Genomic DNA, 14,723 nt, shown 5'->3' on the forward strand with positions numbered 1-14,723 from the left:
AGTGCTGCCACCCCCTGTCACTGAGACAGCATCACCCAATGTCACCCAGTGTCACCCAGTGTCACCTGGCAGTGCTTGATGGACTGCAGCAGGCAGTACCTGCGGGGACAGTGTCACCCGGTGTCACCCAGTGTCACCCAGTGTCACCTGGCAGTGCTTGATGGACTTCAGCAGGCAGTACCTCCCATGGGGACAGTGTCACCCAGTGTCACCTGTCAGTGCTGCCACCCCGTGTCACCGGGACAGCGTCACCCAAGTGTCACCTGGCAGTGCTTGATGGACTGCAGCAGGCAGTACCTGCCGTGGGGACAGCGTCACCCGGTGTCACCGGAGTGTCACCTGTCAGTGCTGCCACCTGCCATGGGGACACCTTCACCGGGGACAGCGTCACTCAAGTGTCACCTGTCACTGCTGTCACCCGCCACGGGGACACCTTCAACAGTGTCATCTGTCACCTGCTGTCACCCGCTGTCACTGGGAGTGTCACCTGTGACTGCTACCACCCACCAAGGGGACACCTCACTGGGGACAGTGTCACTGAGAGTGCCACCGGGACAGTATCACTGGGACAGTGTCATCTGTCATCTGCTGTCACCCACCACTGGGACACCTTCACCAGGGACAGCGTCACCAGGACAGTGTCACCAGAAAGTGTCACCAGGGACAGCATCATCTGTCACCCACTGTCACTGCTGTCACCTACCACGGGGACACCCTCACTGGGGACGGTGTCACCAGAACAGTGTCACCGTGTCCCCAGGTGCCCCAGATGTCCCCAGGTGTCCCCAGGTGCCCCAGATGTCCCCAGGTGTCCCAGCTGTCCCCAGCTGTCCCTACATGCCCCCAATGTCCCCAGGTGTCCCCAAGTATCCCCAGGTGTCCCAGCTGTGCCCAGGTGCCCCTATGTGTCCCCAGCTGTCCCCAGTCTCCCCAGGTGTCCCCAGCTGTCCCCAGTGTCCCCAGCTGTCCCCAGTCTCCCCAGATGTCCCCAGCTGTCATCAGCTGTCCCTATGTGTCCCCAGCTGTCCCCGGTGTCCCCAGAGTGTCACTCACTTGATCATCTTGTAGAGGTCGGGGTCGCTGATCTTGACGGTCCTGGCCACGTTCCAGGACACGTGGATCATGGGCACGATGGACTTGACGTTCTTCACCTCGTTCCACTCGTAGCGCTCCAGAGCCAGCTGGTACTGGTATGCTGGGGACAGCGGGGACAGCGGGGACAGAGGGGACGTCAGGGCTGACACTGTGCCCCAGGGTCACTGCTGTGCCCTATGGCCATCACTGTGCTCCATGGCCATCACTGTGCCCCACGGTCACCACCGCTGTGCCCCACGGTCACTCCTGGGCCCCACAGCCATCACTGTGCCCCAGGGTCACTGCTGGGCCCCATGGCCACCTCTGTGCTCCATGGTCACCACTACACCCCACGGCCACCACTGTGCCCCACAGTGACCGCTGTGCCCCATGGTCACTCCTGTGCCCCAAGGCCACCACTGTGCCCCACGGCCACCGCTGTGCCCCACAGCCACCTCTGTGACCCATGGCCACCACTGCTGTGTCCCACGGTCACTCCTGTGCCCCACGGCCACCACCACGCCCCACGGTCACCGCTGTGCCCCACAGTCACTGCTGTGCCCCATGGTCAGTCCTGTGCCCCAAGGCCACCACTGTGACCCATGACCACCTCTGTACCCCACGGTCACCACTATGTGCCACGGTCACTCCTGTGCCCCACGGCCATCACTGTGACCCACAGTCACTCCTGGGACCCACGGCCATCACTGTGACCCACGGTCACTCCTGGGACCCACGGCCACCACTGTGCTCCATGGCCACCACCCCACCCCACGGTCACCACCGTGCCCCATGGTCACTCCTGGGCCCGATGGTCATTCCTGGGCCCCACAGTCCCTCCCTGGGACACTCAGTGACCCCCATGTGGCAGTGCCATGGTGCCCTGTAGTTTGTGCCATCCCTGTGTCCTCCATGTCCCCAATGTCCCTGCATTGGTGTCCTGATGTTCCCATGTTCCTAGCGTCCCCCCTCAATGTCCCCAATGTCCCCAGTGTCCCTCACTGGTCAGTGGCCCTACATTGCAGGCGATGTTGTTGCACCAGCCTGTGGCCTGCACCCAGTGTCCCCAGTGTCCCCAGTGTCCCTGATGTCCCTAATCCCCCCAATCCCCCCGATGTCCCCAATGTCCCCAATGTCCCCAATGTCCCTGATGTCCCCATACCGGTCAGCAGCCCCATGTTCCAGGCAATGTTGTTGCACCAGCCCGTGGCCTGCACCCAGTGTCCCCAATGTCCCCAATCCCCCCGATGTCCCCAATGTCCCCAATGTCCCCGATGTCCCCAGTGTCCCTCACCGGTGAGCGGCCCCACGTTCCAGGCGATGTTGTTGCACCAGCCCGTGGCCTGCACCCAGTGTCCCCCATGTCCCCAGTGTCCCCAATATCCCCAATGTCCCCAATGTCCCCGATGTCCCCGATGTCCCCGATGTCCCCAGTGTCCCCGCTGTCCCCTCACCGGTCAGTGGCCCCACGTTCCAGGCGATGTTGTTGCACCAGCCCGTGGCCTGCACCCAGTGTCCCCAATGTCCCCAGTGTCCCCAGTGTCCCTGATGTCCCTAATCCCCCCGATGTCCCCAGTGTCCCCAGTGTCCCTCACCGGTCAGTGGCCCCACGTTCCAGGCGATGTTGTTGCACCAGCCCGTGGCCTGCACCCAGTGCACGGTGCCGGCGTTGATCCACACCAGGTCGCCGGGGCGCTGCACGAAGCGGTACACCGGGATGTTGGAGCGGTACAGGTCCTCCAGGATGGGCCACCACGAGCCCGTCAGGTAGTCCACGCCGTGCCTGCGCCGGGGGCGTGGTCAGCGACAGCCCCGCCCGCCGCGGGACACGCCCACACCGCCCCGCCCACTGTGGGACACGCCCACATTGCCCCGCCCTGTCCTGCTGGAAATCTCTCCCTGCTGCTGGGAATGGGTGGTTGGCCACGCCCCCTATGTGTGGCCACGCCCACCTCTCTTGGCCACGCCCCCACATTGGGGCACGCCCACTGATTCACGGCCACGCCCACTGACTCCACCCCAATATGCTGGTTTGGGGTTGGCCCCACCCATTGGTCCTGGGCACACCCCAAAGGTAGCCACGCCCCTTCTCACTCAGCCCCTCCCCTTTCACAGGCCACTCCCCCTTTCCCCAGGCCACACCCACATGTCACAGAAGGCAGAGGGTCCCCCAGTAGATCTGCTCCTCCCCCTCTCTGCTAGCCCCACCCCCTTTTCCATAAGCCCCTCCCTTTTCCCAAGCCCCTCCCACTTTCTCATTGCCCCGACCCATTTCCCAGACCACACTCCTTTCCCATGGCTCCTCCCCTTTCCTTAGCCCCTCCTCTTACACAAGCTCCTCCCTCTTCCCTTAAGCCACTCCCCTTCCCCAAAGCCCTGCCCACTTTCCCCAGCCCCTCCCACTTCCCCTAAGCCCCTCCCTATTTCTCAGGCCCCTCCCCCTTTCCCATAGGCCCTCCTTTTCCCTAAGCTCCTCCCACTTTCCCATAGCCCCACCCACTTTATGCAGACCCCTCCCCTTTTCCATGACCCCATCCATTTCCTAGGCCCCGCCCCTTTCCCAGGCCCCGCCCACTTGTTGCAGAAGGCCGAGATGATTTCCCTGTAGTGCTGCCACTCCCCCTCCCCTCTGGCCACTCCCACTTTCTCATAGCCACGCCTCCTTTCTCACAGGCCAATCCCCTTCCATCCAGGCCCCGCCCATCTCTTGCAGAAGGCCGAGATGATTTCCCAGTAGTGCTGCCACTCCCCCTCCCTGGTGGCCACTCCCCCTTTCCTAAGCCACTCCCACTTTCCTAAGCACCTCCCACTTTATGCAGACTCCTCCCCTTCCCCAGGCCCCGCCCCCCGCCAGGCCCCGCCCACCTGTCGCAGAAGGCGGAGATGGTCTCCCAGTAGTGCTCATGCACAGCGAACCACTCGCAGTCGCCCGGGCCGATGTTGATGTTCACCGAGCAGAAGTTGTTGTTCTCCTGGTGGCCTGCGGGGGACGACACTGTCACTGTCACTGTCACTGTCACTGTCACCTCGTGTCACTGCCACTGTCACTGTCACTGTCACTGTCACCTTGTGTCACTGGCTTTGTCGTTGTCACTGTCACCTCGTGTCACTGCCACTGATGCTGTCACTGTCATCGTTACTGTCACTGTCACCATCACTGTCACTGCTGCTGTCACCGTCGTCGTTACTATCACCTTGTGTCACTGTCACTGGCGTTGTCATTGTCACTGTCACTGCTGCTGTCACCATCACTGTCACTGTCACCATTACTGCCACTGCTGCTGTCACCGTCACTGTCACTGCTGCTGTTACCGTCATCGTTACTGTCACCTTATGCCACTGTCACTGGCGTTGTCGTTGTCATTGTCACTGTCACCTCATGTCACTGCCACTGTCACTGTCACCATCACTGTCACTGTCACTACTGCTGTCACTGTCACTGGTGTTGTCATTGTCACTGTCATTACTGTCACCTCGTGTCACTGCCACTGCTGCTGTCACTGTCACTGCTGCTGTCACCGTCATTGTCACCTCATGTCACAGTCACTGTCACTGCTGCTGTCACTGCTGCTGCTGTCACTGTCACTGTCACCATCACTGTTACTGTCACCTCGTGTCACTGTCGCTGCTACTGTCACTGTCACTGTCACTGCCACTGTCACTGTCACTGTCATCGTCATTGCTGCTGTCACTGTCACTGTCACCGTTACTGTCACTGAAACCCTCACTGTCACTGTCACTGCTACTGCCATTGCTGCTCTCACTGGTGCTGTCACTTATTGTCATTGTCGTTGTCACTGTCGTTGTCACTGTCACTGTTGTTGTCACTGTCAATGTCATCGTCGCTGTCACCACCACTGTCACTACGGCTGTCACTATTACCGTTACTGTCACTGCCACTGCCGCTGTCACTGCAACTGTCACTGTCACCTCGTGTCACCGTTATTGTCACTGCTGCTGTCACTGTTACTGTCATTGTCACTGCCGTTGTCACTGTCACTGCCACTGTCACTATCACCATTACTGTCACTGTCACTGCCGCTGTCATTGTCGCCTCATGTCACTGTTACTGTAACTGCTGCTGTCACTGTCACTGTCATTGTCACCGCCGCTGTCACCATTACTGTCACTGTCACCGCCACCGTCACCGCGACTGCCACTGCCACTGTCACCGCCACTGTCACCACCAGTGTCACCTCATGTCACTCTCCGGAGGGTGTGACCCCCAGGAGTGACGGGGTGGTGACACTGGGATGTGGGGGTTCCGTTTGGTGTCACCCCACCCTGACTGGTGCCCCGCTGGTGTCCCCTGCACTGTCCCCAGTATCCCTGGACATCCAGTGTCCCTGCCGTGTCCCCCCTGGTGTCCCCAGGTGTGTCACTGGTGTCCCCAGGTGTGTCACAGGTGTGTCCCAGGTGTGTCCCCAGGTGTCCCAGGTGTGTCACTGGTGTCCCCAGGTGTGTCACAGGTGTCCCCAGGTGTGTCCCCAGGTGTGTCACAGGTGTCTCACCTGGGGTTCGGCTGCCCGGTACCTTCATGTAGAGCTGCACAGTGTTCATGCCCAGGATGGTGTGTCCCTGCTGTGTCCCCCCCATGTCCCCAGGTGTGTCTCAGGTGTGTCACAGGTGTCTCAGGTGCGTCACAGGTGTCCCCAGGTGTGTCTCAGGTGTCTCACCTGGGGTTCTGCTGCCCGGTACTTTCATGTAGAGCTGCACGGTGTTCATGCCCAGGATGGTGTGTGTCCCCCCCCATGTCCCCAGGTGTGTCACAGGTGTCACAGGTGTGTCCCCAGGTGTGTCTCAGGTGTCTCACCTGGGGTTTGGCTGCCTGGTACTTTCATGTAGAGCTGCACGGTGTTCATGCCCAGGATGGTGTGACCCTGCTGTGTCCCCATGTGTGACCCTGCTGTGCCCCCCCATGTCCCCAGCTGTCCCCAGGTGTCTCAGGTGTCACAGGTGTGTCTCAGGTGTCTCACCTGGGGTTCGGCTGCCCGGTACTTTCATGTAGAGCTGCACGGTGTTCATGCCCAGGATGGTGTGTCCCTGCTGTGTCCCCCCCATGTCCCCAGGTGTGTCACAGGTGTCCCCAGGTGTGTCTCAGGTGTCTCACCTGGGGTTCGGCTGCCCGGTACTTTCATGTAGAGCTGCACGGTGTTCATGCCCAGGATGGTGTGTCCCTGCTGTGTCCCCCCCATGTCCCCAGGTGTGTCACAGGTGTCCCCAGGTGTGTCTCAGGTGTCTCACCTGGGGTTCGGCTGCCCGGTACTTTCATGTAGAGCTGCACGGTGTTCATGCCCAGGATGGTGTGACCCACGTGGCTCAGCATGTTCCCCGTGGACGACACCCTCATGAACGCTGGCAGCTTCAGCAGCTCCTGCAGCTGCGGCTTCCACCTGGGGACAGGGACACTGTCACCTGGGGTGCCACCTGGGGTGGCCCTGACCCCCAGCTCAGCCCCCCAGGTGTTCCCCAGCACCCACAGGTGACCCTAAGCTCCCACAGGTGTCACCTGGGGTGTCCCTGACCCCAAACTCAGCCCTCCAGGTGTCCCCCAGCACCCACAGGTGACCCTAAACCCCTCAATCGTCACCTGAGAGTGGCCCTGACCCCCTCATTGTCACCTGGCGTGTCACCTGGGGTGTCCCTGACCCCAAACCCAGCCCCACAGGTGACCCTAAGCCCCTCCATTGTCACCTGGGAGTGGCTCAGACCCCCCCATTGTCACCTGAGGGTCCCCCTGACGCTCCCATTGTCACCTGGGGGTGACCCTGACCCCAAACCCAGCCCCACACAGGTGACCCTGAACCCCTCAATTGTCACCTGGGGTGGCCCTGACCCCCCTCAGCCCTCCATTGTCACCCACAAGTGACCCTGACCCCCCCCATTGTCACCCAGAGGTGCCCCTGACCCCCCGCCCAGCCCCCCCAGCCCCTCCCTGTCCCCAGGTGTCCCCAGTGTCACCTCTTGGCGTCCGACAGGTCGATGTTGGTCCCGAACTTGATGATCTGATGAGATTTCTGGTCGGGGGGGCTGGGGGGGACAGGGGGTCACGGGGGGGGCGGGGATGGTGTCCCCAAGGGGGGACGTGTCCCCTGCAGGGCTTGGGGACACCCTGGGGACACCGGGACAGCCTGGGGACAGCCTGGGGACATTGGGACACCCTAGAGACACCCTGGGGACACCCTAGGGACAGCTTGGGGACATTGGGACACCCTAGAGACACCCTGGGGATACCCTGGGGACACCCTGGGGACACCAGGACAGCCTGGGGACATTGGGACACGCTGGGGACAACCCTGGGGACACCCTGGGGACACTAGGATACCCTGGGGACACCCTGGGGACACCGGGACAGCCTGGGGACATTGGGACACCCTAGAGACACCCTGGGGACATTGAGACACCCTGGGGACACCCTGGGGACACCTTGGGGACACCCTGGGGATACCCTGAGGACAGTTTGGGGACATTGGGACACCCTGGGGACACCAAGACACCCCCCAAGGACATCCAAGGACCCCCAAAGGACAGTGGGACATCCCCCCCAGTGACACAGTGACACCCTGGGGACACCCTGGGGACACCCTGGGGACAGCAGGACCCGCCCAGTGACACAGGGACACCCTGGGGACACCCTGGGGATACCTTGGGGACACCAGGACATCCCCCAAGGACATCAGAACCCCCAAGGGACAGCAGAACCCCCTCAGTGACACAGGGACACCCTAGGGACACCCTGGGGACACCCTGGGGACAGCAGGACCCCTCCCCCCAGAGCGGCCCGGGCTGGCGAGGGGGTGGCACATCGATGTCCCCAAGGATGTCACCTGGGCGGGGTGTCGGTGGTGCTGTCAGGCTCCTCGGCCTCCTCATCCTCACTGTCCTTGTCCTCCTGTGGGGACAGCGATGTCACCTCAGCCCTCAGTGTCACCTCAGCCCCCAGTGTCACCTCAGCCCCCAGTGTCACCTCAGCCCCCGATGTCACCTCAGCACCTCGATGTCACCTCAGCCCCTCAGTGTCACCTCAGCCCCCAGTGTCACCTCAGCCCCCGATGTCACCTCAGCACCTCGATGTCACCTCAGCCCTCAGTGTCACCTCAGCCCCCAGTGTCACCTCAGCTCCTCGATGTCACCTCAGCCCCTCAGTGTCACCTCAGCCTCTCAGTGTCACCTCAGCCCCCAGTGTCACCTCAGCCCCTCAGTGTCACCTCAGCCTCTCAGTGTCACCTCAGCCCCCAGTGTCACCTCAGCACCTCAGTGTCACCTCAGCCCTTCAGTGTCACCTCAGCTCCTCGATGTCACCTCAGCCCCTCCCGATGTCACCTCAGCCCCTTGATGTCACCTCAGCCCCCAGTGTCACCTCAGCCCCTCAGTGTCACCTCAGCCCCCCCAATGTCACCTCAGCCCCTCCTGATGCCGCCTTAGGAGACACCAGGGAACACCAGGGGACACCTTGGGGACTCTTGGGGACACCAGGGACACCTCAGAGACACCTCAGGGACACCTCAGAGACACCAGGGGACACTGGGGGACACCTTGGGGACACTCGAGGACACAACTCCCCCCCATCCTCTGTGTCCCTTGACCCTCTGTCCCCTGTCCTGTCCCCACCCTGTCCCTGTCCCCCCTTGTCCCCTGTCCTGTCCCCACCATGTCCCCTTGTCCCTCACCTGCAGGGACTCCTGGAAGGAGCACACCTGGTACTGGGAGTACTGGGAGATACTGGTGTGGGATGTCCCCTGTAGTGTGTGATGTCCCCTGTCCCTGGGATGTGTCCCCCTTGTCCCCAACATGTCCCTGCTGTGTTCCCCATGTCCCCACTGTGTCCCCAACGTGTCCCCTGTCCTGTCCCTCACCTGCAGGCTCTCCTGGAAGGACGAGGCCTGGTACTGGGTGTACTGGGAGATACTGGTGTGGGATGTCCCCTGTCCCCTATGTCCCTGCCATGTCCCACATGTCCTGTGAGTGTCCCCACCATGTCCCCAAGCCCTGTGACCCCCTGACTGACCTCCAGGCTCTCCTGGAAGGATGAGGCCTGGTACTGGGTGTACTGGGAGATACTGGTGTGTGATGTCCCCTGTCCCTGGGATGTGTCCCCCATGTCCCCTGCATGTCCCTGCCGTGTTCCCCATGTCCCCCCTGTGTCCCCAACCCTCTGATGTCACTGTCCCTCACCTGCAGGCTCTCCTGGAAGGACGAGGCCTGGTACTGGGCATACTGGGAGATACTGGTGTGTGATGTCCCCTGTCCCTGGGATGTGTCCCCCTTGTCCCCAACATGTCCCTGCTGTGTTCCCCATGTCCTCAGCATGTCCCCAACGTGTCCCCTGTCCTGTCCCTCACCTGCAGGCTCTCCTGGAAGGAGCACATCTGGTACTGGGTGTACTGGGAGATACTGGTGTGTGATGTCCCCTGTCCCCTGACTGTGTCCCCCATGTCCCCTGCATGTCCCTGCTGTGTTCCCCATGTCCTGTGAGTGTCCCCAACTCTGTGATGTCACTGTCCCTCACCTGCAGGCTCTCCTGGAAGGACGAGGCCTGGTACTGGGCGTACTTGGCGATGGTGGTGTGTGACCTGCTGCTCTCACAAGGCCACACCTGCCGTGTCCCCGACAGGTCCCAGTTCTGGTCGGAGGGCTGCTGCACCTGCGTGCGAACCTCCACGGCGTGCTCCCCGCTGGCTTCTACCAGGGTCTTGGTGCTGAACAGACCCAGATCTGTGACAATGACAGTGATAATGACAGATCAGTGACAGGGATAGATCAGTGACAGTGACAGAACCTCCACAGCGTGCTCCCCGCTGGCCTCGACGAGAGTCTTGGTGCTGAACAGACCCAGATCTGTGACAATGACAGTGATAATGACAGATCAGTGACAGGGATAGATCAGTAACAGTGACAGAACCTCGACAGCGTGCTCCCCGCTGGCTTCAACCAGGGTCTTGGTGCTGAACAGCCCAAGGTCTGTGACAATGACAGGGACAATGACAGATCAGTGACAGAGATCAGGGACAATGACAGTGACAGAACCTCCACGGCGTGCTCCCCGCTGGCTTCTACCAGGGTCTTGGTGCTGAACAGACCCAGATCTGCCAAAAATTGGGGACAGAAAGGGTGACAAGGAGACAGGGACCAGGTGAAGGACAGGGACTGAGGATCTCCTCCAGGGTCTCAGTGCTGAACAGCCCAAGGTCTGCCGAAATGGGGACAGGGAGGGTGACAAGGGGACAGGGACAGAACCTCCACGGCGTGCTCCCCGCTGGCTTCTACCAGGGTCTTGGTGCTGAACAGACCCAGATCTGCCAAAAATTGGGGACAAGGAGGTTTTGGGGGTGCCAAGGGGCAGGGAGGGGTGACAGGAGGGGTGACAAGGAGACAGGGACAAGGACAGGGACAGGGGATGTCCACCAGCATATTGGTGCTGAACAGCCCCAGGTCTGGAAATGGGGGACAGACTGGTGACAAAGGGACAGGGACAGGGACAGGACAGGACAGGGACAATGACAGGGACAGAACCTCGATGGCGTGCTCCCTGCTGGCCTCAATGAGAGTCTTGGTGCTGAACAGACCCAGATCTGCCAAAAATTGGGGACAGGGACAGGGACAGGGACAAGGACATGGACAGGGACAAGGACAAGGACAAGGACATGGACAGGGACAGGACAGGGATGGGACAGGCACAAGGACAAGGACAGGGACATGGACAGGCTAGGGACAGGACAGGGACAGGACAGGGACAGGACAGGGACAAGGACAAGGACAAAGACAAAGACAAGGACAAAGACAAGAACAAGGACAAGGACAGGACAGGGACAGGGACATGGACAGGACAAGGACACGGACAGGGATCAGGGCCTCCACCAGTGTCTCGGTGCTGAACAGACCCAGGTCTGGCAAAAATGGGGACAGGGAAGTTTTGGGGTCCCACGGGGACAGGAGGGGTGACAAGGGGACAGACACAGGGACAGACACAGGGACAGACACAGGGACAAGGACAGGGACAGGGACAGTGACAGGGACAGTGACAGTGACAGGGACAGGGGGCTCCAGCAGGGTCTCAGGTGTGACAGAACAAGAAGAAATAAGGAAACCATGGTGGGTTTGGGATCCCTGAGGGGTCAGTGGGGGGTTTTGGGGTTTCTGTGGGATTTTCGGGTATTTCAGGGTGTTTTGGGGTGTTTTAGATTGTTTTAGGGTATTTCAGGGTGTTTCAGGTCACTCACTGAGGCGCAGTGACCCCGCCAGGCCCCGGATGACCATTTTGGGGTGTTTTAGGGTGTTTTGGGGTGTTTTAGGGTGTTCATGGTCACTCACTGAGGCACAGTGACCCCGCCAGGCCCTGGATGACCGTTATGGGGTTTCTAGGGTATTTCAGGGTGTTTTAGGGTTTTTTTAGGGTATTTCAGGTCACTCACTGAGGCGGAGTGACCCCGCCAGGCTCCAGATGACCGTTATGGGGTTTTGGGGTGTTTTAGGGTATTTTGGGGTGTTTCAGGGTGTTTTAGGGTATTTCAGGGTGTTTATGGTCACTCACTGAGGCGCAGTGACCCCGCCAGACCCCGGATGACCATTTTGGGGTGTTTTAGGGTGTTTCAGGGTGTTTAGGGTGTTCATGGTCACTCACTGAGGCGCAGTGACCCCGCCAGGCCCCGGATGACCATTTTGGGGTGTTTTAGGGTGTTTTGGGGTGTTTTAGGGTGTTCATGGTCACTCACTGAGGCGCAGTGACCCTGCCAGGCCCCGGATGACCATTTTGGGGTGTTTTAGGGTGTTTTGGGGTGTTTTAGGGTGTTTTGGGGTATTTCAGGGTGTTCATGGTCACTCACTGAGGCGCAGTGACCCCGCCAGGCCCCGGATGACCGTGATGGGGTTTTTGGGGTATTTCAGGGTGTTTTAGGGTATTTCAGGGTGTTTTAGGGTATTTAGGGTGTTCATGGTCACTCACTGAGGCGCAGTGACCCCGCCAGGCCCCGGATGACCGTTATAGGGTTCTTGGGGTCAGTGCAGAACTGCAGCAGCACAGGCGAGAAGGCGTCGCGTTTGCTCTCCAGCTGGGAGGGAAGATCAGCCAATCAGTGAGCGGCATCTGACACGGGGACCAATCACAGCCCAGCAGTCTCACACAGGGACCAATCACAGCCCAGCATCTTCACACAGGGACCAATCACAGCCCGGCACTCACACAGGGACCAATCAGCACCCAGCACCAGCTGAAAGGACCAATCACAGCCCAGGAGGCACCCTCAGAGAGGAACCAATCACAGCTCGGCAACCTCATGCAGGGACCAATCACACCCCAGCAATCCCCACCACTGGCCAATGGGAAGCAGGGAAATCCACCCACTGACCAGCTCAGCAGCCAATCAGGATAGAGAGGGTTTGGCTCACCAGCCAATCAGGATTAAGAGGCTGTAAGCCAGCAGCCAATCAGCAAAAGGATCACCTGGGGAACTCCGCCCCCCCCCCATGGGCCAATCAGAGTGGGGATTCCTCTGTCCCAACAACCAATCAGGGATGCCCTGGGGGATCCACCCTCTCCTGGCAGCCAATCAGCAAAGAGCTGCCCATGACTGGCCAATCACGAGGGAGGGAATCTGCCAAGGAGCCAATCAGCAGCGAGGACGCCCCAAGGCCTCTCCCTCAGCCAAAGGGCAGAGAGAACACCCTGGGATCCCCAGCAGGGAGCCAATCAGGAGGCAGGAGACACAGCCAGTGAGCCAATCAGAAGGGAGATCATCCCGAGACCCTTCCCACCAGCCAATCAGGACAGAGGACGCCTTGGGGATCCACGGCAGGGAACCAATCAGCAATGAGGGGATCCAGCGATCCCCACAACGGAGCCAATCAGCAACGAGGACACGCAGCTAAGCAGCCAACCAGGATGCAGAGGGCACAACCAGGGAGCCAATCAGGAGGGAGAACACCCCAGAACCCTTCCCACCAGCCAATCAGGAAAGGGGATGCCTTGGGGATCCGTAGCAGGAAACCAATCAGCAACGAGGGGATCCAGCGATCACCAGGAGGGAGCCAATCAGCAACGAGGACACCCAGCCAAGCAGCCAATCAGGACACAGGGGTGCCGGGCGGCAGCCAATCAGGACTCGGGGGGCTCAGCGGCAGCCAATGAGCACTCACGTAGATGCTGGGGGTGGGAGGGTTCAGCTTGTCCCGCGGCAGTTGCTCTCGAGCGTCGATCTGCGGCTTCACCGACTGCGCCGGGCACAGGTAGGACTCGCGGAACGGTCCCTTCAGCCGCGCCTGCCTGCAGGGAGCGTCAGTCACACCCGGAAACACACCCAAAAACCCCAAAATCCAGCCCAAAACAGCCCGAAACAGCCCAAAAACCAGCCCGAAACAGCCCAAAAAACAGCCCGAAACAGCCTGAAAAACACCCTGGGATACCCCAAAACACCCCGAAACAGCCCAAAACCAGCCTGAAAATACCCCAAAACAGCCCAAAACAGCCTGAAACAGCCCAAAACCCACCCTGGGATGCCCCAAAACACCCCAAAACAGCCTGAAAACAGCCTGAGAACACCCCAAAAATACCCCGAAACAGCCTGAAAACAGCCCAAAAACACCCCAAAAATACCCCAAAACAGCCCGAAACAGCCCAAAACCACCCTGAAAACACCCTGAAACACCCCGAGAAACCCCAAAATAGCCCGAAAACACCCCAAAACAGCCCAAAACAGCCTGAAAATACCCCAAAACAGCTCGAAAATACCCTGAAACCACCCCAAAACAGCCCAAAACAGCCTGAAACAGCCTGAAAATACCCCAAAACAGCTCAAAAACCCCCAAAACAGCCCGAGAAACAGCCCGAAACCAGCCCAACCCTCACCTGGGCTATCCCAAAAACCCACTGGGGACACCCTGAAACCCACCTGGGATACCCCAAAACACCCCAGGATACCCCAAAAACCCTGGGATAATCCAAAAAATCCCCAGGATACCCCAAAACCTTCCGGGATACCCCGAAACACCCCTGGATACCCCAAAAACCCTGGGATACTCCAAAAAATCCCCAGGATACCCCAAAACCTTCCGGGATACCCCAAAACACCCCAGGATACCCCAAAAAATCCCTAGGATACCCCAAAAAATCCCCAGGATACCCCAAAACCCCATCCCAGAACTGCCCTAAATCCCCAAGATACTCCAAAACCTCCCAGGATACCCCAAAACACCCCTGGATACCCTGAAAACTCGTCCTGGAGACCCCAAAAACCACCTGGGATACCCCAAATCCCAACCCTGGAACTGCCCGAAAGCCCCAGGAGCCCCCAAAATCCCTTCATGACTCTTCTAAAGCCCTTCAAGACCCCCTAGACCCTCCCACACCCCCAAAAGGAGCCCCCAGACCCCCCAAACGAGCCCCCAGACCCCCCAAACGAGCCCCCAGACCCCTCTAGCACCCCCAAAATCCCCTTGTGATTCCTCTAAACCCCTCTGAGAGCCCCCAGAACCGCTCTGGGATCCCCAAAATCCCCTCATGACTCTTCCAAAACCCCATCAAGACCCCCTAAACCCTCCTGAGACCCCCCAAAGGAGACCCCAATCCCCCCAAAGGAGCCCCCAGACCCCCCAAAGGAGCCCCCAGACCCTCTAAATGAGCCCCCAAACCACCAAAACAGCCCCCAGACCCCCCA

At 60.0% G+C, this 14,723-nt stretch overlaps 1 protein-coding gene across 1 annotated transcript in view; it reads right to left on the reverse strand.

The window, feature by feature from the left end:
• Positions 1–14,723, reverse strand: part of KDM6B (lysine demethylase 6B) — a 36,472-nt gene that overhangs the window by 2,942 nt on the left and 18,807 nt on the right. The window contains exons 14-22 of the mRNA XM_085045055.1: positions 13,207–13,333; positions 12,017–12,122; positions 9,584–9,789; positions 7,902–7,966; positions 7,036–7,104; positions 6,319–6,467; positions 3,940–4,054; positions 2,670–2,857; positions 1,054–1,195 (exon numbers count right to left, since the gene is read on the reverse strand). Coding sequence (XP_084901181.1) covers positions 1,054–1,195; positions 2,670–2,857; positions 3,940–4,054; positions 6,319–6,467; positions 7,036–7,104; positions 7,902–7,966; positions 9,584–9,789; positions 12,017–12,122; positions 13,207–13,333 — 1,167 coding nt within the window. The remainder of the gene's footprint in view (positions 1–1,053; positions 1,196–2,669; positions 2,858–3,939; positions 4,055–6,318; positions 6,468–7,035; positions 7,105–7,901; positions 7,967–9,583; positions 9,790–12,016; positions 12,123–13,206; positions 13,334–14,723) is intronic.

Source organism: Lichenostomus cassidix, unplaced genomic scaffold (genome assembly GCF_008360975.1).
Source record: "Lichenostomus cassidix isolate B80296 unplaced genomic scaffold, HeHo_3.0 HiC_scaffold_34, whole genome shotgun sequence".
NCBI classification, from domain to species: Eukaryota; Metazoa; Chordata; class Aves; order Passeriformes; family Meliphagidae; genus Lichenostomus; species Lichenostomus cassidix.